The sequence below is a fragment of the Palaemon carinicauda genome, chromosome 1 (assembly GCF_036898095.1).
Source record: "Palaemon carinicauda isolate YSFRI2023 chromosome 1, ASM3689809v2, whole genome shotgun sequence".
In the NCBI taxonomy this organism is placed as follows: Eukaryota; Metazoa; Arthropoda; class Malacostraca; order Decapoda; family Palaemonidae; genus Palaemon; species Palaemon carinicauda.
Genome location: NC_090725.1, coordinates 285,349,891 through 285,376,753, shown reverse-complemented (window position 1 = coordinate 285,376,753; position 26,863 = coordinate 285,349,891). Strand labels below are relative to the sequence as shown.

General features: G+C 36.1%; 1 protein-coding gene across 1 annotated transcript in view; it reads right to left on the bottom strand.

Moving 5' to 3' along the window:
• Positions 1–147: 147 nt before the first annotated feature.
• The window catches only part of LOC137639379 (dentin sialophosphoprotein-like), an 86,135-nt gene continuing 59,419 nt past the window's right edge, over positions 148–26,863 (bottom strand). Inside the window, exons 9-14 of the mRNA XM_068371657.1 lie at positions 26,109–26,115; positions 2,156–2,346; positions 1,728–1,941; positions 1,003–1,390; positions 653–657; positions 148–526 (exon numbers count right to left, since the gene is read on the bottom strand). Coding sequence (XP_068227758.1) covers positions 148–526; positions 653–657; positions 1,003–1,390; positions 1,728–1,941; positions 2,156–2,346; positions 26,109–26,115 — 1,184 coding nt within the window. The remainder of the gene's footprint in view (positions 527–652; positions 658–1,002; positions 1,391–1,727; positions 1,942–2,155; positions 2,347–26,108; positions 26,116–26,863) is intronic.

Sequence of the window (26,863 nt, the reverse complement as noted above, 5' to 3'; positions counted from 1 at the left end):
TCACTATCATTATCATCACTATCATTATCAAAACAATGATTATCATCACTATGACTATCATTATCATGACTATCATTATCATCATTATGATTATCATGACTATCATTATAATCACTATGATTATCATCACTATCATTATCATCACTATCAATTATCATCACTATGATTATCATCACTATGATTATATTGATTATCATTATCATCACTATCATCATCATCAATATGATTATCATCCCTATCAATATCATCACTATCCTTATCATCACTATGACTATGATTATCATCACTATGAATATCAACACTATAATTATCATCACTATCATTATCATCACTTTGATTATCATCACTATGACTATCATAACTATCATTATCATCACTATGTTTATCATCACTATGATGATCATCACTATGATGATCATCACTATCATTATCATCAATATGAATATCATCACTATGATTATCAGGACTATGATTGTCATCACTATCATTATCATCACTATGATTATCATCAGTATGATTATCATCACTACGATTATGATTATCATCACTATGATTATCATCACTATCGTTATCATCACTATCATCATCATCACTATGATTATCATCACAATCATTATCATCACTATGATTATCATCATATGCTTATAATCACAATGACTATGACTATTATTATAATCACTATGAATATCATGACTATGATTATCATGACTATGATTATCATCGCTATGAATATCATCACTGATTATCATCAATATCGTTATCATCATTATGACTATCATCACTATCATTATCATCACTATGAATATCATCACTATGATCATCATCACTATTATTATCATCACTATCATTATCATCACTATGAATATCATCGCTATCATTATCATCACTATGATTATCATCACTAATAATATCATAACTATGATTATCATCACTATGATCATCATAACTATGATTATCATCACTAGGACTATGATTATGATCACTATCATTATCATCACTAACATTATGATTATCATCATTAAGATTATAATCACTATGAATTTCATCACTATGATCATCATCACTATGATCATCATTACTATCATTATCATCACTATGAATATCATCACTATGATTATCATGATTATCATTATCATCACTATCATTATCATCATTATGATTATCATCCCTATCAATATCATCACTATCCTCATCATCACTATGACTATGATTATCATCACTATGAATATCATCACTATGATTATCATGATTATCATTATCATCACTATCATTATCATCATTATGATTATCATCCCTATCAATATCATCACTATCCTCATCATCACTATGACTATGATTATCATCACTATGAATATCATCACTATGATTATCATCACTATGATTATCATCACTATGATTATCATTACTATGATTATCAACACTATCATTATCATCACTATGATTATCATCACTATTATTATCATGACTATCATTATCATCACTATGATTATCATCACTATCATTAGCATCACTATGATTATCATCACTATGATTATCATCACTGTGAATATGATTTTAATCACTATGATTATTATCACTATGAATATCATCACTCTGATCATCATCACTATCATTATCATCACTATGAATATCATCACTATTATTATCATAACTATCATTATCATCACTATGCTTATCATCACTCTGATTATCATCACTATCATTATCATCACTATAAATATTATCACTCATTATCATCACTATGATTATCCTTACTAAGATTATCATCACTATCATTATCATCACTATCATTATCAAAACAATGATTATCAAAACAATGATTATCATCACTATGACTATCATTATCATGACTATCATTATCATCATTATGATTATCATGACTATCATTATAATCACTATGATTATCATCACTATCATTATCATCACTATGAATTATCATCACTATGATTATCATCACTATGATTATCATGATTATCATTATCATCACTATCATTATCATCATTATGATTATCATCCCTATCAATATCATCACTATCCTTATCACTATGACTATGATTATCATCACTATGAATATCAACACTATAATTATCATCACTATCATTATCATCACTTTGATTATCATCACTATGACTATCATAACTATCATTATCATCACTATGATGATCATCACTATCATTATCATCAATATGAATATCATCACTATGATTATCAGGTCTATGAATGTCATCACTATGATTATCATCACTATGATTATCATCAGTATGCTTATCATCACGATGACTATGATTATCATCACTACGATTATGATTATCATGACTATGATTATCATCGCTATGAATATCATCACTATGATTATCATCAATATCATTATCATCATTATGACTATCATCACTATCATTATCATCACTATGAATATCATCACTATGATCATCATCACTATCATTATCATCACTATTATTAACATTACTATGATTATCATCACTAATAATATCATAACTATGATTATCATCACTATGATCATCATCACTATCAATATCATAACTATGATTATCATCACTATGACTATGATTATTAAGTATGACTAAAAACATTGAGTATATAAAACGGTCTCTCTGCTAGTTAATTTGAGACACAGAATTTTTACTAAAAACTGTAAGCTCATAAGACTGTCTCTCTGCTAGTTAATTCGATACACAGAATTATTACTAGACACAGTAAGCTCATAAGACGGACTCTCTGCTAGATAATTCGAGACACAGAATTATTACTAGAAACCGTAAGCTCATAAGACGGACTCTCTGCTAGTTAATTCGAGACACAGAATTAATACTAAAAACCGTGAGCTCATAAGACGGTCTATCTGCTAGTTAATTCGAGAAACAGAATTATTACTAGACACCGTAAGCTCATAAGACGGAATCTCTGCTAGTTAATTCGAGACACAGAATTATTACTAGAAACCGTAAGCTCATAAGACGGACTCTCTGCTAGTTAATTCGAGACACAGAATTATTACTAGAAACCGTAAGCTCATAAGACGGTCTCTCTGCTAGTTAACCCTGGATAGGTACGCTCCTCGGACACCCCTTTAAGGGTATACTCGGACGCGAACGACCCCGACGCCAAAACAAATTCTTGAAAAATCAGTTTTTGCAGTAACCTCCTTTTTTCTTTTGCCAAAAAAAACTTCAATGAATGCTTAAAACAACTGTAAAAATAAATACTACTCATCTGCAGAAAAACTATTTATTATAAATATTTTAAAAAATTAAGTAGAAAAAAAAAGACCTGACATAAAAATTCATAAAAAAAAAGTTTATACATATATACACAAATCCTTTTAGGAATTGATTCTTGAATGTTTAGGACACATCTTGATGTATTTTGGCTGAAGTCAGACCCATGGAGGTGAAGATCTGAAATGAGAAAAAAAGAGTAACTTTTTTTGGCCAAAAAAATTTGTCCAAATTTCATGAATTTTTTTGGGTACCCAAATGAAATAGGAAGTGGCTAATTTTTTTAGGGAATAAACATATGTTATCCTAAAATAGAAATATGTAAAAAAATCTTCATTATTTTGTAAATTACATTTATATCATGGGCCATATCTAAAGGTAATTTTTTGAGTACTTAGAAATTTCGTAAAAAAATACATATATTTAATATATAATATGATATTTATGCAGGTAAAAATATACCAAAATATCACAAATTCTATAGGGAACAAGAATATATATAGATAGGGCAGCTTACGCTTCGGATATGTCCACAAAATGGCCGCCAACCACACTGACTCAGACTCCCTAATCTGCCACTTGAAATGTAGGAAGGGTATGTCAATTTCAAGGTGTTATTTACTAATCTAATTATTATTGGATATGCATAAAAATTGTATGGTGGGTTGCTGGATAATTGTCGATTATTTTACGACTATAAAATTGAAATTCTGACCCAAAAAAATTTTTTTGAAGGGAAATAAAATCGAAAAAAAAAATGTAAAACAATATAATATTTTAGCTAAAAAAATTTGATGATATTCAATCAAAAAAAAAGTAAACAAAATTTTCCGACAAATAAACATCTAGAGGAATCATTACTCTGTGATAGTTTCTTAGTACGTAGTAATTTTGAAAGAATTGGGAAAAAACGAAAAAATGGCAATCACCGGAAAATCGAACACATACCTATATATACGCCATATCTGGCTAAAAAAAAGATAGGCATGGGTAGCCAGATCATCTAGAAACACTTTCCAACACTATAAAAATATAAGTTTTGCGACACTACTTGCCAATTCCTTACGGTAACATGACTAAGCGAAAAAATGCAAAACAAATAAAAAGGGGCACTCGCGGAAAAATGGCTAACATTCTAATACACGGCATTTCAGAAAAAAAAAAATTCAGCCACGTGCTAGGCAAACCATCAAGGCACATTTTCCGACAAATAAACATCTAAATGAATCATTATTATTATTATTATTATTACTATCCAAGCTACAACCCTAGTTGGAAAAGCAAGATGCTATAAGCCCAGGGGCTCCAACAGGGAAAAATAGCCCAGTGAGGAAAGGAAATAAGGAAATAAATAAATGAAGAGAACAAATTAACAATAAATCATTCTAAAAACAGTAACAACGTCAAAACAGACATGTCATATATAAACTATTAACAACATCAAAAACAAATATGTCATAAATAAACTATAAAAGACTCATGTCCGCCTGGTCAACAAAAAAGCATTTGCTCCAACTTTGAACTTTTGAAGTTCTACTGATTCAACCACCCGATTAGGAAGATCATTCCACAACTTGGTAACAGCTGGAATAAAACTTCTAGAGTACTGCGTAGTATTGAGCCTCGTGATGGAGAAGGCCTGGCTATTAGAATTAACTGCCTGCCTAGTATTACGAACAGGATAGAATTGTCCAGGGAGATCTGAATGTAAAGGATGGTCAGAGTTATGAAAAATCTTATGCAACATGCATAATGAACTAATTGAACGACGGTGCCAGAGATTAATATCTAGATCAGGAATAAGAAATTTAATAGACCGTAAGTTTCTGTCCAACAAATTAAGATGAGAATCAGCAGCTGAAGACCAAACAGGAGAACAATACTCAAAACAAGGTAGAATGAAAGAATTAAAACACTTCTTCAGAATAGATTGATCACCGAAAATCTTGAAAGACTTTCTCAATAAGCCTATTTTTTGTGCAATTGAAGAAGACACAGACCTTATATGTTTCTCAAAAGTAAATTTACTGTCGAGAATCACACCTAAAATTTTGAAAGAGTCATACATATTTAAAGAAACATTATCAATACTGAGATCCGGATGTTGAGGAACCACCGTCCTTGACCTACTTACAATCATACTTTGAGTTTTGTTAGGATTCAACTTCATACCCCATAATTTGTACCATGCACTAATTCTAGCTAAATCTCTATTAAGGGATTCACCAACCCTAGATCTACATTCAGGGGATGGAATTGATGCAAAGAGAGTAGCATCATCTGCATATGCAACAAGCTTGTTTTCTAGGCCAAACCACATGTCATGTGTATATAGTATGAAAAGTAATGGGCCAAGAACACTACCCTGAGGAACACCGGATATCACATTCCTATAATCACTATGGTGCCCATCAACAACAACTCTTTGAGATCTATTACTTAAAAAATCAATAATAATGCTAAGAAACAACCCACCCACTCCCAACTGTTTCAGTTTGAAAACAAGGCCCTCATGATTAACACGGTCAAAGGCAGCACTAAAATCAAGGCCAATCATACGAACTTCCCGACCACAATCAAGGGATTTCTGTACAGCATTGGAGATTGTAAGAAGGGCATCACATGCTCCAAGGCCTTTACGAAAACCAAATTGCAAACTAGGGAGTAGATGATTACCTTCAGCAAACCTATTAAGACGTTTTGCCAGAAAACGTTCAAAAACTTTAGATAATATGGGAGTTATGGAAATTGGGCGATAATCAGTGGGACTTGAGCTACCACAAACACATTTACATAGAGGAGTAACATTACCAATTCTCCAACTAGTGCTAAAAGCTCCTCTTCTTGCTAACTTGCGCAAAATAACAGATAACTTTGGAGCTAAGAAATCTGCTGTCTTTATAAAAAACAAAGGAAAAATACCATTTGGGTCTACACCTCCATAAGCATCAAGGTCCATCAACAGAGCTTTAATCTCACGAGATCGAAAAGCTAAACTAGTTAGTTTAGCCTCAGGAAAACAGGAATGAGGAAGTTCAAGTTTTTCATTACTCTGTTTACTGTCAAAAACATCAGCCAAAAGAGTTGCCTTTTCCTTTGGACAGTGAGTGACTGAGCCATCTGGTTTAAGTAAAGGAGGAACTGTTGCATCTACACCAAAGAGTGCAGATTTAAGGGTAGACCACCATTTATGTTCCTGAGTTGTACCAGAAAGTGTTTCTTTTATGGTTAAATTGTACTCCTTTTCAGTTGAGGCATAAACTCTCTGAGCAAAAGCTCGAAGCTGAGTATAGTTGTTCCAGGTCAAATCTGATCTGTTACCCTTCCAAAGATGATAGGCCTCCTGTTTCTCCAAATAAGCACGTCTACAATCATCATTGAACCACGGTTTGTCCTTCACTCGGTACCTTAGCACACGAGAAGGGATACGCCTATCAATTATGTTGACTAGATTCTCATTCAAAGGGACAACAGGATCTACACTATTATATAATTGTGACCAATTCAAGCACAAAAGATCATGTAAAATCCCATTCCAGTCTGCTTGGGATTTCATATAAATTTTACAAGAATATGATATATCAGGGACAGGTTGCTCAGTCTTCACTAATAATGAAATCAAGGCATGATCCGATGTCCCGACTGGAGAACCAACCTTACTAGTTATAACGCCAGGGGAGTCAGTGTATACGAGGTCCAAGCAATTACCAGACCTGTGAGTAGCTTCATTTATGATTTGCTCACAGCCTGATTCAGAGGCAAAGTCTAAAGCTCTTAAGCCATGGCGATCGGTAGGAGAGATAGAACTTAACCACTCCCTATGGTGAGCATTAAAATCACCAACAAAGACAAAAGAAGCCTTTCTATCATCTTCTTGTATCTTAGCCATAATGGTAAGAAGACAATCGAAGATAGAATCATCAATGTCTGGATTCCGGTAGATCGAACACAAATAAAAGTTGTTATGCCTGCCACAAACTTTTATTACCTGAATCTCATGACATCCACATTGATAGCAGGACTTATGAGAAGCAGGGTACTCGGTCCTAATATACACCGCCATTCCCCTGGCCCTAGGGATGGCATCACGTTTCAACATTATTGGCTTCTTAAAACCAGTTATAAGGAGCTCAGATGAGTGCCTCATATTAGAAACCAAAGTTTCTGAGCACAAAAGAATATCATACTGTCTGGACGCAACTGTAAGGTCTTGGATATTTGCATGAAGACCACGAATATTGCAATACAGAAGACGACATTGACGAAATCTAGGACGTACTGGTCCCGGATTTCGCTCAATGTCTCCAGACAGCATAAGAATTAATAGAAATAAAAAAGAGACAGCATACTTAAAAACTAGATTAACAAGAATTATAACAAAAACAATACGTACAGAATTATAAACAAAGTGATTGATGATACCCATAGACTATAGTAAAAAGTCGGAAAAACTGGTCAACATGGAGGAGCCGATACACCATGCAAGGCTAAATACCCTCCAGGATAGCCACTTCAACTGAAGGGAGGACAGTAAGGATGGTTTTGAGAAGAAAAATAATCAGAAAAAGGAAAAGACAACCTCTTGATAAACCACCAGGCATCCATGGCCCTTCTATTAAGCCTGCCCAACACACCATTTCAAAAAAACAAGAGGAAGAAAAAAAAGATAGAATAGTGTGCCTGAGTGTACCCTCAAGCAAGAGAACTCCAACCCAAGACAGTGGAAGACCATGGTACAGAGGCTATGGCACTACCCAAGACTAGAGAACAGTGGTTTAATTTTGGAGTGTCCTTCTCCTAGAAGAGCTGCTTACCACAGCTAAAGAGTCTCTTCTACCCTTACCAAGAGGAAAGTACACTGAACAAATTGCAGTACAGTAATTAACCCCTTGGGTGAAGATGTGTTAAGTATCTCATTGTTGTCAGATGTATGAGGAAAGACGAGAATATGTAAAGAATAGACCAAACTATTCTGTGTAAGTGTAGGCAAAGAAAAAATAAGCCGTGACGAGAGAGAGGGATCCAATGCATTACTGTCTGGCCAGTCAAAGGATCCAATACCTCTCTAGTGGTAGTATCTCAACGGGCGGATGGTGCCCTGGCCAACCTACTACCCATAGAGATCATATCGAGTTCCTGTGGGTCACGTCTTGCAGGGGAAAGGTTGTGAAAGTCACTTGGAGCATTCACATCCTTTCTTGTGTAACCTGCGTCACAGAGTAATCTGCTAAGTTCCTTAGTACGTAGTAATTTTGAAAGAAATGGGAAAAAACGAAAAATGGCAATCACAGGAAAATCGAACACATACCTATATATACGCCATATCTGGCTAAAAAAAAAAGATAGGCATGGGTAGCCAGATCATCTAGAAACACTTTCCAACACTATAAAAATATAAGTTTTGCGACACTACTTGCCAATTCCTTACGGTAACATGACTAAGCAAAAAAATGCAAAACAAATAAAAAGGGGCACTCGTGGAAAAATGGCCATTCTAATATACGGCATTTCAGAAAAAAAAAATTTCAGCCACGTGCTAGGCAAACCATCAAGGCACATTTTCCGACAAATAAACATATAAATGAATCATTACTCTGTGATAGTTCCTTAGTACGTAGTAATTTTGAAAGAAATGGGAAAAAACGAAAAAAAGGCAATCACAGGAAAATCGAACACATACTTATATATACGCCATATCTGGCTAAAAAAAAAATAGGCATGGGTAGCCAGATCATCTAGAAACACTTTCCAACACTATAAAAATATAAGTTTTGCGACACTACTTGCCAATTCCTTACGGTAACATGACTAAGCAAAAAAATGCAAAACAAATAAAAAGGGGCACTCGTGGAAAAATGCCCAACATTCTAATATACGGCATCTCAGATAAAAAAAAAGACATGCACGTGTTAGCCCAACCATCAAGGCACACTTTCTAACACATAAACATGAAAAAAAAATCAATAATATACGGCAATTCCTTACTACGTAGTAAATTTTTACAAATATTGAAAAAAAAACAGAAATTGGCAACCGCAGTTAAATACCCAATATACCAATAACTACGTCGTATCTGACAAAAACAAAATCACGCATGGGTAGCCAGATCATCTAGACACACTTTCCAACACTAAAAAAGCAAAAGTTTTACGACACTATTTCGCAATATCTTACGGAAAAATGACTTGGCAAAAAAATGAAAAAAAATGAAAAAGGGGTACTCGCGGTAAAATGCCCGACATTCTAATATACGGCATCTCAGATAAAAAAAAAGACATGCACGTGTTAGCCCAACCATCAAGGCACACTTTCTAACACATAAACATGAAAAAAAAATGAATAATATACGGCAATTCCTTACTACGTAGTAATTTTTACAAATATTGAAAAAAAACAGAAATTGGTAACCGCAGTTAAATACCCAATATACCAATAACTACGTCGTATCTGACAAAAACAAAGTCATGCATGGGTAGCCAGATCATCTAGACACACTTTCCAACACTAAACAAGCAAAAGTTTTACGACACTATTTGGCAATATCTTACGGAAAAATGACTTGGCAAAAAAATGAAAAAAAATGAAAAAGGGGCACTCGCGGTAAAATGGTCCTCGTGGTGATGAACGACATTTTAACTAAAAAAAAAATCATGCACATGGTAGCCAAACAATCCACCAAGACTTTCCACAACTGATAACCTATACAAGTTGCACCATTCTACGACAATTTCATAATGCGTAATAACTTTGATAATTATGCAATCTACCTTAGAAGGGTAAACTCGGTCGCGAACGACCCCGACGCGTCTCAGAAATCGGGGAAGGAGTACAGCTACAGCAATGCACATCTGGACACTACTAGAGCGTGTAGGGGAGACACCTCCTGCAGGTCGATCACCCACAAATTCAGTCACGGGGGTGAGTCACGTGAGAAAAACCTGTTTTTTTTTTACGCTCGGGGTCGCGAACGACCCATCGTACCTATCCAGGGTTAATTCGAGACAGAGAATTATTACTAAAAACGGTAAGCTCATAAGAAGGTCTCTCTGCTAGATGATTCGAGACACAGAATTATTACTAGAAACCGTAAGCTCATAAGACGGTCTCTCTGCTAGTTAATTCGAGACACAGAATTATTACTAGAAACCGTAAGCTCATAAGACGGACTCTTTGCTAGTTAATTCGAGACACAGAAATATTACTAAAAACCTTAAGCTCATAAGACGGTCTCTCTGCTAGTTAATTCAAGACACAGAATTATTACTAGAAACCGTAAGCTCATAAGACGGTCTCTCTGCTAGTTAATTCGAGACATGGAATTATTACTAGAAACCGTAAGCTCATAAAACTGTCTCTCTGCTAGTTAATTCCAGACAAGGAATTATTACTAGAAACCGTAAGATCATAAGACGGTCTCTCTGCTAGTTAATTCCAGACAAGGAATTATAACTAGAAACCGTAAGATCATAAGACGGTCTCTCTGCTAGTTAATTCCACACAAGGAATTATAACTAGAAACCATAAGCTCATAAGACGGTCTCTCTGCTAGTTAATTCAAGACACAGAATTATTACTAGACACCGTAAGCTCATAAGACGGTCTCTCTGCTAGTTAATATCAGACAAGTAATTATTACTAGAAACTGTAAGATCATAAGACGGTCTCTCTGCTAGTTGATTCCAGACAAGGAATTATTACTAGAAACCGTAAGATCATAAGACGGTCTCTCTGCTAGTTAATTCAAGAAAAGGAATTATTACTAGAAACCGTAAGCTCATAAGACGGACTCTCTGCTAGTTAATTCGATGTAATGATGTAATGAAGAACATTGAACCAGGTTTGAACTCTGGGAGGTGCTACAACTTGTCATATGTATCTGATAGTTGCAATAAAGTGGTACAGAGTGGTGATCAAGATGTCACTGCCTTCAGAAACAGGGATGTGAAACTGTATTTGCTAAATATGTGTGGTAATGATGGTCATTCTTCAGCCCTCAAAGTGCAAAGGCCCCTACAATCTTCTTCAAGAATAGTGCTGTAGATAGTATGCCACAACACTCTGATAGGGAAATGACTTCAGATGTACTAAAACAGTGTGGTTTATTGTTAAGGAATTGTTTCTTGAAAGAGGACTTTGAGCTCAATGACAAATTTTTTGACGCCAATGAACTTGAGAAAGCGTACAGAGACGTAGCAATTCCAGATGAAGTTGCCGAAGTGTTCTCAACACTGTTTGACTTTGATGTGAAGTGCAATTACAATGACCCTGACAACTCACAGCATAAAAACCTGGATGACTGTGACATTTCTGATGGAAAAATGAAAAAAATACTCTCTGTTTATCAGGTCATGTTTTACGTAGTGAACAATGGTAGAAAGCGCACTCCTCTGCACATGCTGAACTCAGAAGCAATATACAATGCTTGCAGGTCAAAAACTCTCATCTCAAGTTTCAATCGATTTGGACTTGCAACCAGTTATGATGAGGTTCTTCGCTATCATTGTGATATGGCTTCATATATCACTGAATCAAATTGGGGTCAGGTCCCTCTTCCCAGTCAGTTTGATCAAAGTAGATTTACTATTGGCGCATTTGACAACTTTGATCATGAGGAAAACACTTTGTCTGGAATTGGTGGAAGTCATGACACTGTGTCTATCCTAATGCAGGACAAACCAGCTGGCCTTTGCAACAATGCAAATCGTATCGACTTTGTGTTTGACACATATATTGAGGGCTCAGTTAAAGACAGTGAACGAGCAAGGAGATGTAAAAATAGTCCAATTGACCTGAATGATATGTCACCTGGAACACCATTACCAGTCACCATGGAATCATTCTGGGCTTCACCTATGAACAAAGCAAAGCTCCAAGGGTTAATTCGGGAGCACATTTTGAAGAACCCAATGCAAACAGCAGACATAGTGGCGAGTGCATTTGGACTTAGTGAAACCAAACCATGCAGAGGTGTTTTTAATGATATCAGCATCCAACTGCCTGAACTAAATCACAGAATTGAAGAGGCCGACGTGAGAATGATCCCACATGCCCTGCATGCTGTCAAGGGTGGAGCTTCAAGAATCATCTTATTGTCAAATGACACAGATGTCCTGGTACTTGGACTTCATTACTGGAATCTCTTGAGAGGTTATGGCCTCAAGGAACTGTGGATAAGAGCAGGTGTGGGAAATTCAACCAGACACATACTACTGCATACCTTGGCAGAGAAGATGGACCCTGAGATCCGCAAAGTCATACTACCACTCCATCACCTTACTGGTTGTGATTCATCAAGCAAATTTGGAACTAAATCTTCTGGTTTGAAAGCAAAGCCTGCTCAATATCTCTGTGAATTTGGGAAGGATCCAACCAATATTGACTTTGCGGCAGTTGAAGAGTATCTTGTGAACGTCTTCAAATCTGGAACACCATGTAAATCAATGGACCAGCTGAGGCATCATCTCTACCATCACAGCAAGAAGACCATATTATACCTTCCTCCAACTAGTCGCTAAGTTAAAGGACACATACTTCGAGCATTCTATGGGACATACTTGCAGTTACACTGCCTTGACAATGCAGAACTAAACCCGTGCGAGTTTGGCTCCTATCAGGAATACTGTGCTCTGCTGCCCAAGAGAATGCAGTTATTGCTTCCAAATGATTTTCCACTCCCATGCAAATGTTCTGCCTGTGCTACCCAGCGCTGTCCTTGCAGACAAAATCAATTTACATGTTGCCCCTACTGCAGCTGCCAGTCAAACAGCACAGGCTGTAGAAATCCGGTATCATAGAATCGTTTCACTAGTAAATAGGTTTCATGTATGCAACTGATATTCTTCTAAAATGTTGGTGTAAAGGTTGATGGAAAATGATTTTTGTACCCTTCTTATCATATCTGTTAAGTTAAATGATGTTCCTGTGCATTGCCGTATGTCTGTCTTTTGCATGTATGTAATTGGCAAAAGTTGCCGATTTTCGCTATTTTCAACTCAACCTCAAAGGACTACTATTTGTGTTAGAGACTTCAATTCTTTTTCTAAAATTACCTAATATTATATGGTATTCAGATGTGCATTCAAATAAACAGTTATATCATCATGAGTTTTTTTGTTGGCCTTCAAATGAAAGAAAGTCTTAATTTCAAGCATAAGTAAAATTACGTCACACTTTGACCTCTGGTGACCTTGACTTTCATCTGATGACCTTGAACTTGTTTTCATGTTGTAGATAACTAAACTAGCTTCAATTTAAGCACCAACACAAAACCATAGGTTAATTGTGTGCAATGTTGTGTTAATTTTAATTTCCCGTACCCCTAACTTTTGGAGCGATTTTGCATCAGAGCATTTCTAACAAACTAGTGAATATCTCCATTACTGCCGGGTTTCAGAACAAACACCCTCGCTAAAAATGTGTCCAAGGTGGTCCACTATCAAAATCAGGTGGGTCATTTTGTGGGCATAAAATGGATGCAAACACCCCTTGGCTCCAGGACTACATGGCCAATTCTCATCACCCCTAACCAACCAACACTTGAACTATCTGGGGGGGGGGGGGGGTAACAAAATCCACATAAAAATGGACCAAGAAACTGAAGAAAACTTGAATCAATTACATCAATTACTTTTTCATCATATCTCTTACAAATCCTTATGATTCTAATGCAATGAAATGACTTAATCTTTCAAAGAAAAATAATAAACTTTCTTCACTGTCATGATACACTAAAACATTTATGGCCAAATCTCAAGTACTCTTAATTATGTACCAAATGATTTGTTTCCGTTGCAATAAGTGTTGATACAAGAAGCAAAATAAGACTCACAGTTTCAACACTCCAAGCAAAACTTAATTAAAATTAAATTATAATATTCAATGAGATTAAGTCTCAGTAGAATATTCAATTAAATTAATTCCAGTTTTATATTGTAAAGCTTAAATATATTGGCAACAAAATACCTGACAAATAAAAAAGGAAAACACTTGGGTTGAGGTCCTCTATATATTATTGTTAGGTGAATGTGGTTAAACTTAAGTACGCAAAATACAGTATAAACACTGCCATTGCAAAAAATGGATTAAAACTGCTATACAAAGTGTGTACCAGCATTCTACATCTTTACTCCGTAATGTACCTCAGTTAGTGCAGCCAAGATAGATAGTATTAACAATAAAGATACTTGACAGAGATTAACACTCATATAAGTAGCACCAAATGGAATAGAGGCCCTTGTAAGTAAAGGCCACCTTATAATATTATCACGAGCAACTTTTCCTTGTTAGACTCTGCGGAGTGAGCGACTACTCAAGCTTCGATGGTCCACTATTAAAACACACTGGGGCAATTGTTCCAGTGTGTTTTAATTGCTACAACACCACTAACTATTACGTCACAAAGTTCTATGGGGGATCAATGAAACTTCACTCTTAATAATATAGAAATGACTATTTTCCCGAGATATGTTTACGAACAAGATGCGTAATAATGTACATTATATATATCTCCAGATGCTATATTAACAGAATTTCTCGTACAAACACACCTGGGTTGCTTGGGGGTGGTCCTCAAACTCTCCTTCCAAATACCACACCCAAACAACAACAACGCATTTAAATAACATCTTGCATTCAACCCTTCAATATTCGAGGGTAACTTTATAGAATGATTATTTCCCAGTTTTTATAAAGGTTCGTTTTCAACGTCGTATCCAAGTCGGGACAACAACAATAATAATAATAATAATAACAATAATAATAATAATAATAATAATAATCAGGTGGTGAGAAGGTCACCTACATTAATGCGATCCTGGAGGCCTCTGAAGAGCTCAGAACTGATATCAATTAGTAGGGAAGAAACCCAAATTCCTCACCAAGGCAACGGGGATATGCAAGCTTCTTTATTACTGAAAAATCCCTGATTAAAACGATTGAGTTAAGATTGTAAGATGTTCAGACTTACAAGTAAATACCAGAGTTTGAATTTCCCATCAAAATCTTTGTATTTTCAAAAGTTTGTTCTTGTAGCTATGGGCACACTCAAGTTTCTCTCTCTCTCTCTCTCTCTCTCTCTCTCTCTCTCTCTCTCTCTCTCTCTCTCTCTCTCTCTCACTGGAATAGTAAAGCAACCGAAGCAACCAATATAAGACGAACAATCTCAAATTGCTATCATGACTGACTTCGATCATCACACCGATGGCGCTAAAACGAGTTACGTTCAGTCAGAGCAGCTGAAGAACAATATCCTGTTGTGATACAATTACAGATATTTAATAAACAACTCCAAATTAGCCATCATAGTGTGACCACATCCTTCACCAATACCCAGATGCATTGCATAACACTCAGAATTGAACACGAAATTTGTTCTAATCTACAACGAGCTTAAACAATAAAATGGCTTTCGAGAAGACGACTTTTTTTTTCTAATTGTTTCGATAATGTGGATGTAGCAATTATTACGGAATACGCTGTGTGATAAGATAACCTATAATTACCTAAGACTGTATACGACAAACAGATCTTGTAGGTCCTGTCAGGGGGCACAAGGTTTCCAAGTGTGATAGGACCAGGAAAACAGGTCAAAGTCAGCCAGTCAAGTCATTAATACAGTGTGGATAAAATACTAGACCTGAATCGTTTCCCAGTTTTAAGATAAAAACAAAAATTCGCATTAGGACAAACTGTTTAAGAGGCAATTGACAATCGCATGCAAGAGGGAGACTTCTTAGCACTAATATACACATGTCAGTATCTTCCATGATTCTAGAAAACCCACAATTATTGCCAGATGAGCAGTCCGTCAAAGATTGCCAACTATGTCACTGAGAAACACAGGCCTTATTAAAACCATCTACTATTGAATTCTGTTCCTAAACACTTTCAAATAATGATATACATTATTACACGCTGTATATTCCATTAACGAAAACACTGGTCCTTTATACACAACCTTGGAAAAGTTAAACTGGGTGAATAGGTTATAACTGTAGAGTTATAGTCACGCCTTTGGCCCAAGTTGATTAGTCTACAAAGCATAAAGGTATTATTGAGGCTCTCAAAGAAAAACACTTAGAAACATTTAATAATTGAAAGTAAATACAAACAAAATGAAATAAACTTTCATGTCTACCTTTATAATTAGTGAAGACTATCACTAAATAAGTCTTCATAATATTATTAAAAACCTATTTATTCCCTCACTGACAACGTAAGAACCAGCAAATCTGCAGATTTTTTGTCCAGCTGGTCGAAATGCCAGGAAATCTCTCCCACCCAACACGCACACAATTTTGGGGAAGTGTTCAAGGCATAACTAACGAGGTCATTATTATTTCTGTCAACCGGTGGAATATGAAAAAAAAAAAAAAAACTGAGAGTGGTTTAATACAAAATAAATGCAATGAGAAAGGCAACATTTGCAAAGCAAATTATTATTATTATTATTATTATTATTATTATTATTATTATTATTATTATAATAATAATAATAATAAGTATTAAAAGCCAAGCTACAACCCTAGTTTGACAAGCAAGATGCTACAAGCCTAAGGGCTCCAACAAAAAAAAAAATAGCCCAGTGAGGAAAGAAAATAAGGAAATATACTATATGAGAAATAATGAACAATTAGAATATTTCTAAAAAATAGAAAAAATTCATATATAAACTATAAAAAGACTAATGTCAGTCTGTTGAGCATAAAAACATCATATTTCACTCTATCTCCCTCCTGGCCCATATTTATCTCCTAATACACATTTTTGGTCTCAAATGACCGAAATCACACACCCCTCAAGAAATCATTCTGATGTGGTTTATTTATTTCCTTATTTCCTTTCCTCACTGGGCTATTTTTCCCTGTTGGAGCCCTTGGGCTTGTAGCATCTTGCTTTTCCAACTAGGGTTGTAGCTTGGCAAGTAATAATAATAATAATAATAATAATAATAATAATAATAATAATAGCCCAGTGAGGAAAGAAAATAAGGAAATATACTATATGAGAAATAATGAACAATTAGAATATTTTTAAAAAATAGAAAAAAAATCATATATAAACTATAAAAAGACTAATGTCAGTCTGTTGAGCATAAAACATCATATTTCACTATCTCCCTCCTGGCCCATATTTATCTCCTAATACACATTTTTGGTCTCAAATGACCGAAATCACACACCCCTCAAGAAATCATTCTGATGTGGTTTATTTATTTCCTTATTTCCTTTCCTCACTGGGCTATTTTTCCCTGTTGGAGCCCTTGGGCTTGTAGCATCTTGCTTTCCCAACTAGGGTTGTAGCTTGGCAAGTAATAATAATAATAATAATAATAATAATAATAATAATAATAATACAAAACTTGTGGATAAGGTCCAGTGGGCATATATTATAGGCATTTCCATACCAAATTTCAGGTCATATGGCTTAAATACCAGGGCATGGGAGTAAAAAATGCCCTTTTGTCAAAAAATAGCAGAAAAAATAATTCAAAATTAATAATTTTGAAGTAATGTATACAGAAAAAAGTGACTTACACCCAAGATGTTAAGAATAGCAAAAATGTAGCAGCTTTCAAGAAAAACCTGAAGACTTATCTTTTTAGAAAGTGTTATAATAGTGACCTGAAAACTATTAAGCCTGAATACAAATGCTAGCGAACAACTGAAAAGATACAGAGCAAAATATTAACTGGAAAGAAATTATTTTTTTCACACATCAAGGCCCGCCTGAACAGACTCTCAGTGTCTGATGGAGGGCGAGAAATAAACCCCTAAAAGTAAATATAAGCAAAGGACATATATCCAAAGTAACCTCTTGCGAAATTTCAGGTCATTTGGTCTGAATATGAGGATACTGGAGGCGAATGTGAAAATATTTGCTCTGAAAATGTACCAAAAAATGGCAAAATTATCCATTTTGAGCAAACGTACGACGCAAATATTATTGGCATCCAATTAGTATCTACCTAAGGCACCTCCATACAAAATTTTAAGTCATTCGGTAGTAATACCAGGACACAGAGACCAAAATTGCAAAAAGTCACTAAAGCTATTTTAAAGATGTGTATAAAAAATCATAACGCATCTGGATATTTGTTCAATCGACCTTTGTGCCAAATTTCAAGTCATTTGGCCCAGAAATGACGGAGATGAATCGAGTTGAAGGTTTTATAACTACTGTACATTTCCTGCTTTTCTTTTTAGTGAATTTCACATAGATATGTCTGTGTCCAGAGGTCTAAACTAGTCCCAGTTTAAGTACATGTGCGGACATAAGACCAACTTAATCAACTGCTATATTTAAGGATTAAGAGAGAGAGAGAGAGAGAGAGAGAGAGAGAGAGAGAGAGAGAGAGAGAGAGAGAGAGAGAAAGAGAGAGAGAGAGAGAGAGAGAGAGAGAGAGAGAGAGAGAGAGAGAGAGGAGAGAGAGAGAGAGTAATATGAAAGGTACATGTAGTAGTAGTAGTAGTAGTAATAACAGGAGAGAGAGAGAGAGAGAGAGAGAGAGAGAGAGAGAGAGAGGAGAGAGAGAGTAGTAGTAGCTATGGACGTACTCATCAAAACCTTATTATATACAAAAGTCTATAGACAATTCTAAATAAATAAATGAAAAGTGATGATTCTTTATTAAGCTGGTCAAAATGGTTCCCTAGTTTACGCTCGAGAATAGTTAAAGAAAAAATGACATTACAATTATATACATAAAAAATACCTGGTAGTTTTACCCATCTTTCTGCTTTAATTGTACGGCAGTTTTAAGTTCCAATTTGCTCAAAATATTGCAAAGTTGTCAACAATGTTGCAGAAACACAGAAATCAGACAACCCTTAACTATAGGCAGTAGCCTAAATTGGTGAAGAGATTCACTATTGAAACTCGTAATTTCCTACCAGAATATTCGTTATACAACTTGAGAGAGAGAGAGAGAGAGAGAGAGATTGATTGATTGAAAGTTTTCTGGCATCCTGACATCTAAGGTCATTGACGCCGATACCATTTACTGTATATGAAAATTAAAAGAGAATTCGATTAAAACCATAAAAATTAAGAAGTCATTAAAATAGTTAAATAGTTTTCAGAAGACCTGCTTCTGAAATAAATCTAAAAATTCCGCTCGCATAGTAAGACACATCATGTCCAAGAATCTTGGCAAGGATAAACCTGCCATCCTCACCTCGAGCCTCAAACAGATATCTATTTCTCAAGTTAGTAAAATTAGGGCATTCGGTCAACAATTGCCTCACTGTTAAAGGTACTAAGCAGTCCTCGCAATACGGTTGGTGTTGGCCCTTCAGCAGAAACTCGTGTCAACCGTGTGTGACCAATACGGAGACGACAAAGAGTCGTCTCCCATTTTCGGGGAATCATGTTATACCTCCAAGGTGATATGATATTTGTTACTTCCCTCATTTTATTGCCGTCTTGACTGTCCCAGTGCTGTTGCCATTTATCACAAACCAATTTCTTGATGTAAGGTAGGAGATCGTTACATGGAATGGGATACCTCCTTGGTAGCAACTCGGATGCCGCATTCTTCGCCAGTAAATCTGCCTTCTCATTCCCAGACACACCTACATGTGCTGGAACCCAACAAAATCGAACAGTTATACCTTTCCGTCCAATAATAAAAAGCCATTCTAAAATCTTTAAAACTAGAGGGTTACTAGAATTAAAAACTTCTAAAGCTTGAAGAACACTCCTTGCATCACTAAAAATTGTAAAATTACCCTCCTTTTCCAAAGCTATTTTCTCAATAGCGGTTAATATGCCATACAGTTCGGCAGTAAATATGGAAGCTGTTAGAGGAAGTGCACCTCTACAATTAAAATCATTACTATGTACTCCAAATCCAACGCCAGCATCAGATTTGGAGCCATCAGTATATATAAAAGTCGATCCCCTATGTTCTTCGACATGTTCCATAAAAAGAGACCTGGATTCTAAGTCAGTCATATTCTTCTTAACTCCAATAAAGTATTTACAAAAAGATATGTCAGGTAATTTCCATGGAGGCGTTGATGATACCTTGAATGGAAGTACCTTATTTCTAATTATATCCAGACTATTTAAAAATCGTTTCACCCGAAAGCCATAAGGTTGAGGAGATTTTGGGTGCAACTCAAAGTATGATGCGTGTCTTACAAGGCTTGCAGTCTGAAAGGCTAGAGAGCTAGGGAGTCTTTGCAATCTAAACCAATACCGAAGAATGGAAGACATTCGGTAAAGGTCAAGAGGTAACTCTCCAGCATCAACAAGGAGACTTGGGATAGGCGAGGTTTTAAAAGCTCCAGTAGATAATCTAATACCTGCATGATGTATCGAGTCTAATATTTTTAACCGGCTTGGGGTGGCTGAAGAATATACCTCACAACCATAACTAATTTTGGAAAAAATCAAGGCCTTGTATAATTTTAAAATAGTATTGCGGTCTGCCCCCCATGATATATGGGACAATACTTTTAAGATATTCAGAGCTTCAACACATTTAGCTTTTAGCGCTTTTAGGTGAGAAACCCATGTAAGTCTACAGTCAAATATCAAACCTAAAAATTTGGTTTCCGATACACATGGTATCCGTTGACCTTTAATGTATATATCCGGGTCTGGATGTACTCCCCGGATACGACAAAAATGGACAATGGTAGTTTTACTTGTCGAGAACTTAAATCCATTCATGTCAGCCCACTGGATAATTTTATCAATAGAGAGTTGGATTTTTCTCTCAACCATTGCCATTCTAGTGCCAGCAAATGATATTGAGAGATCATCCACAAATAGTGTTGAGAGAACATCCTGGGGAATGGCTGAGGATATCCCATTAATTGCTAGTGCAAAAAGGGTTACACTCAGCACACTACCCTGAGGAACTCCTTCTTCCTGGCACTTACTCTCTGATAGAGTTTTCCCCACTCTCACTTGAAAAACTCTACGTGAAAGAAATGCCTGAATAAATAGTGGCAGCTCTCCTCTCAATCCCAATTCATGAATGGTTTTAAGAATACCATATCTCCATGTGGTATCATATGCCTTTTCAAGGTCAAAAAATACTGTAACATGGTGCTGTTTGGAAGCAAAGGCTTCACAAATAGATGACTCAAGTCGTATCAACACATCAGTCGTTGAGTGCATTTTTCGGAATCCACATTGAATCGGTGATAAAATACCTTTCTTTTCAAGGTACCATATCAGCCTTGCATTGACCATCTTCTCCATGATTTTACATAAACAAGATGTCAATGCAATAGGACGATAGTTTGCTGCTAAAAACTTGTCTTTACCGGGTTTTAAAAAGGCTAAAATAATGGCTAGTTCCCAAACACTTGGGTAGCTATGATCATGCCATATTCTATTAATAATGCTTAAAATAAATAGCTTTGTATTAAAATGTACATGTTTAATCATTGCATATGGAATTCCATCGGGTCCAGGGGCTGTATCGTTGCAATGAGCAAGTGCGGAATCAAATTCTCTTTCAGTGAAAGGAGAATTATACGACTCTTCCCTTCTTGTTGCAAAATTTAAAATTTTCTTTTCTTCAGTGCTCCTATACTGGTGACCAGGGGCTTCTTCACACTTGCTGGATACATTTGAAAAATGATTAGCCAGGGCATTGCTAACTTCATTTGCTTCAGTTACATACTGGCCATTCACCTTCAACACTGGTGGTGGGTTGGGGGTGAATTTGCCAGCTATCTTTTTTACTTTCCTCCACACAGAAGATGGTGGTGTTCTACTGTTAATAGAGGAAACAAAAGACATCCATGACTGGCGCCTTGCTTCTTTCATGGCACGACGGAACTGTGCTCTACATTTCTTGTACATTATTAAATTCTCATCAGTTCTGCGTCTACGCAATCGTGTTAGAGATCTTCTTGTGGCTCTGTGGAGTGCAGTTAGTTCTGAAGACCACCACGGGACTGGTCGTCGTTTGAATAACCCTGTTGTTTTGGGAATTGAATTGACTCCTGCTGTATGAAGAGTTCCATTCAGTAGGTCTATGGCATCATCAACACTTTCAAACTGTTCTGCTCTCCCTTCGATTTCACTTAGCTCACAAAATTTAACCCAGTCTGCCTTGTCTAGATTCCAACGTGGCGATCTTTGCAAAGGCGGACCTTTGTTGGTGTTTATAATGATTGGTGCATGATCACTAGTATTCCAATCATCTAATGTCCTCCAATCAAAATCAAGAAGGCAGTTAGAGCTTGCAATTGAAAGGTCAATGCATGACAAAGTACCTGTCTGAACATGGAAGTGTGTGGGCTCTCCTGTATTAAGGAGTCCCACATCCTCATTCTCCACAATTGATGAGATAATATTGCCCCTTGTGTTTGCTAGGATATCACCCCATAAAGGATGTCTACCATTCATATCTCCCAGTAAGAGAAAAGGTTGAGGGAGTTGTTGAATGACCTCTGCTAAATCATCATATAAAATATTATCATTTGGAGGTAAGTACAGAGAGCATATTGTATATTTTCTCCCTATATCAATTTGTACAACAACTGCCTGCAGGGTTGTACGTATAGACATGGGTATTTGGGGAACATCTCGACGAATGTACATGAGACTTCCGCCATGGCTCCCTGCTTGTTGATTATATGGTGTTCTATAGCTAACATACTCTCGAGGACTAGGAGTGTTAGAATCAAGCATACTTTCCTGTAGACATACAATTATGGGGGAATGCTCATGAATTAGGAGCTTAAGTTCTTCATATTTCGCCCTCAAACCCTGACAGTTCCATTGCAAAATGGAGGAGAAAACTATGGATTATTTCTGGAAGACATCTTGGATGAGGTCTTCCCATTAGAAGTTTTTAATGTAACATTATTACCAGTAGGTTTCTTCAGAGGTGGTCTTGTTATGTTGGGTTTAACGTTGGTGATTTTCTTTGTATTCTTTTTATCTATTTGTTGAGGTGGATGGTGGACCTCAACTTGAATTTCTGATTTATTCAGTCCATCTTCTGGTTCATTAGAAACATCAACAGACAAAACATCAAATTTATTTGATGTCATAACCTTAACGTTTCTAATGGAGGGTGGAGAGAGAGATGGAGGTCTCTCTCTTTTGCGATTAATAGATGGTGGGATTCGAGGTTTTTGCACCTTTCCCACAACAGGTGCATCAGGTAAGTTAGTCTTAAGTGGAACCACCATCAGATCAGGCAAGGACATGGCCTGAGAGAGGTTTGTATTACTTTTTGTAATGGCGGCTGAAGGCTGTACAGCAATGGGCAATGACCTAGTGTTAATACACCGTGGTAAAGCCTCAGGAGGTGATAAGGTTACCTCTTTATTTGACATTTTGTCAGATAGTATACTTTTTTTTGAGCTATTGGCAGTGCTAGGTTGGTTTGATTTTAATGCCTTAGCATATGTATTTGATTTATTTAATAGTCTTTTGGCATGGGTCACACTTATGTGTTCGAAGTTTGATTTGTTGAGGGCAGCTTCCTCCAACTTATATAGCTCGCAGATCTTGTCTGTGGATTTGTGATTCGAGCTGCAATTTAAACACCTGGCTCCAAGTGCACACTCTCCATGGTAAGATTTGGAGCAAATACCACACATCTTCTCATTTTTGCAAACTTTGGACGGGTGCCCAAATTTAAAACAATTAAAGCATTGCAATGGCTTCTGCTTGAAGGGTCTTACTTTAATCCTTTCGTTCTCGATAATAATATGAAAAGGTACATCAGCATCCTGGAACGTAAGGATTATCATTGATGTACCTGGGACTTTATGAACTTTCCAAACATTCAATGGACACATGGCCAGTATCTCCTCCTCTGTAAAATCATATAGGTCTCTGTTAAAAACTACGCCCCTTCCGTAGCTAAAATTTAGGTGGGGTTTGACATCTAACTTAATGTCATCATTATTTATTTTCATATTGGACAATATTACCGACTGTGTACTGGATTTGGCATGGATAAGGAAACTATTTTTCCGAAACGAGATATATCGCCTGGTGCAATAGTTCCTACTTTTTTCTGAATCAATTTGCATATTTTAAAATAATTCCCTGTAACCCCCTTAGATTCAGCTATAAGCCACATCGGTGGTTTTGGATTTCTCTGGGAGGGCATGACTAAATCTGCGCCTTTTTCCAACCAATCGGCAGGCCTGTACACATCTAAATCTTTTGGTACCTTATCGCAGAGAGCAGCCGCGACATTCAAGTTATTAATTTTAATATTATTCAAATTACTTATTGCACTAAATGCTTCGTCATAACTACTATAAGATATCCATGAATCCCAAGTTTCAGCTTCAAGTTTCATCCTTATTTCTTTTATGCATCCATAGCATTCAAATGCTTTACATAGATCATCATAATTTGTTTCTATTGAAATTTGTGTAACATGGAGGATTCGAAGTTTCCTCGTGTTACCCATATTACTCGATTTAGAAATATCAGTAGAATGGTCCTTTCCCGTTCCGAGGTCATCAACAGAGCTATCCCTTATCACATTAGCAGAAGTCGTCAACAGTGCCGGGGGAGAGTCAGCGTATCCAGGGGATGGGGGTTCGTTCCTTAAAGAATCCATTATAGTAAAGAGAGGGAAAAGAGTTAGTTTGATGTACCTGCTCGAGAATGTTAGGCCATCACGCGTCGGAAAGGAAATTTGCACTCTCTACTATCGGCACAATGAGAGTATACTTCCCAGATGGTCCACTCCATACCCTACCCGAAGGATAGCATCAAAACAGATATAGAGGCACAGGTGTAAGCTGAACCCGCCTGTTAGGACTGAGACCAAGAAGTTATGGAATCATCCTCCCCATATCTATAATGACGGGCTTCCGGCCAAAAGCCGAGAGTCCTACCCCAAGCATTGGATACCCCTGGATTCCGAAGAACCAACACTTGAGAATAGTTCCGCCAAAAAGATCCAAACCATCTTCGGGATGGCTGAAATCATCCAATACTCTCATATATAGCTTTGAATGCAAACACCCCCCAACCGTGATACCTCCTCCCACTCATCAAAGCAGGCAGCAATAAAGGATGTATGAACATCCCCGCCGGGGCTACAATGGATGTGAAAACATCCAAGCCATAGGAGAAAAGAAAAAAAAAAATAAATAAATATATATGTACATAATATATACACACATATAATGAGGGAAATTTTTCTCATAGACTAAAGAAAGTTTGTGAAATTAGGATAAGGTCGAAGTAGTATTGAGAAAAAGAAAAAGGTAAAAGAGAGAAATTTAGATTCGAACTGGGGGAGCAATTTCCCCAAGTTCGAGAGCCCTCTTGCCCGTCACCAAGTTTCAGCACGGGAATTAAATGCCGTGCTGAAGCTTAATGACTTCATCAAGGCATTCTCTCATTAAGAGAGAGAGAGAGAGAGAGAGAGAGAGAGAGAGAGAGAGAGAGAGAGAGAGAGAGAGAGAGCGGATCTTTTGAACATCAAAGTGTTATGGCCTAGTTTAAGACACACAAATACAAATACACGTATACATATGTACATACAAACATATACATACATACAATATGTGATAGAGAGAGAGAGAGAGAGAGAGAGAGAGAGAGAGAGAGAGAGAGAGAGAGAGAGAGAGAGAGAGAGTGGGTGTAGCTGATACGGCTAAGAGCTTTCAAACAGGGCTGTAAACACAGAGAAGGAATCTTTAACCAGTTCACTTATTTAACCCCAAAAAATTCAGAGCTCTGTGCGATTTCTGAAATTCCTGAAGTCTGCCGTTGAGACCAAAGGAAGATATACAAAGCAAATAATTGTTTATGAATTGTGTATGCGTGTGTATTCATGCACAAGGCCTCAGTAACCACACCTTCCTTCCTTACTTGTTTTGGGTTTAAATCCAACCCTCCACTGAAGTCGAATGAACTACTTACCTATTACCTAAAATTCACAAATCCCTTATACACTTTCACAAATTAAAAGAATAGGCACAATTTATACAAGTTTTTCTTACTATTTTCCTATTTCCTTTCCTCACTGGGCTATTTTTCCCTGTTGAAACCCTTGGGTTGTAGCTTAGCAAGTAATAATAATAATAATAATAATAATAATAATAATAATAATAATAATAATAATCACCACAACATCTTAAAAGGGGAAAAATCTATCAATTTATCTTCATTTATAAAGGAAATGTGTAATCAAAACCTATCAATTTTTTTTTAATAGAACATTGACCAGACTTTATTAAATTCCTCTCTTGACGCCAATAGAGAATTTTAGTCTTTGTAGGCAAACACAGGTTCTGGTAATTATTAAATTTATTTAATTAACTGTGATTAAAATCAATTATACTGTTCCTTATTGAACTCAAAACCACATTGATAGTACAAAACGCCACTTGGAAAGTCTCATACAATAACCATTCCCAAATTAGGACCTTTACAGGAGATAAAAACTAATTTTACAAATACCAATATGAAATTTCTTTCGACAATATAAGACCTTCTAAAGGAAATAACTGGGTATTTCAAATATCTAATATTTAAATTGATTAAACATCCACCAGAAAATAAATAAATAAACCCATTAAAGTCCATTAAGGGGCACCTTACCCTTTTACTTAATTTTTTCACAGCACTAGTTAAAAAGACAAGTCCTTTTCTGACTGTGTCTATGGCAGACTGAA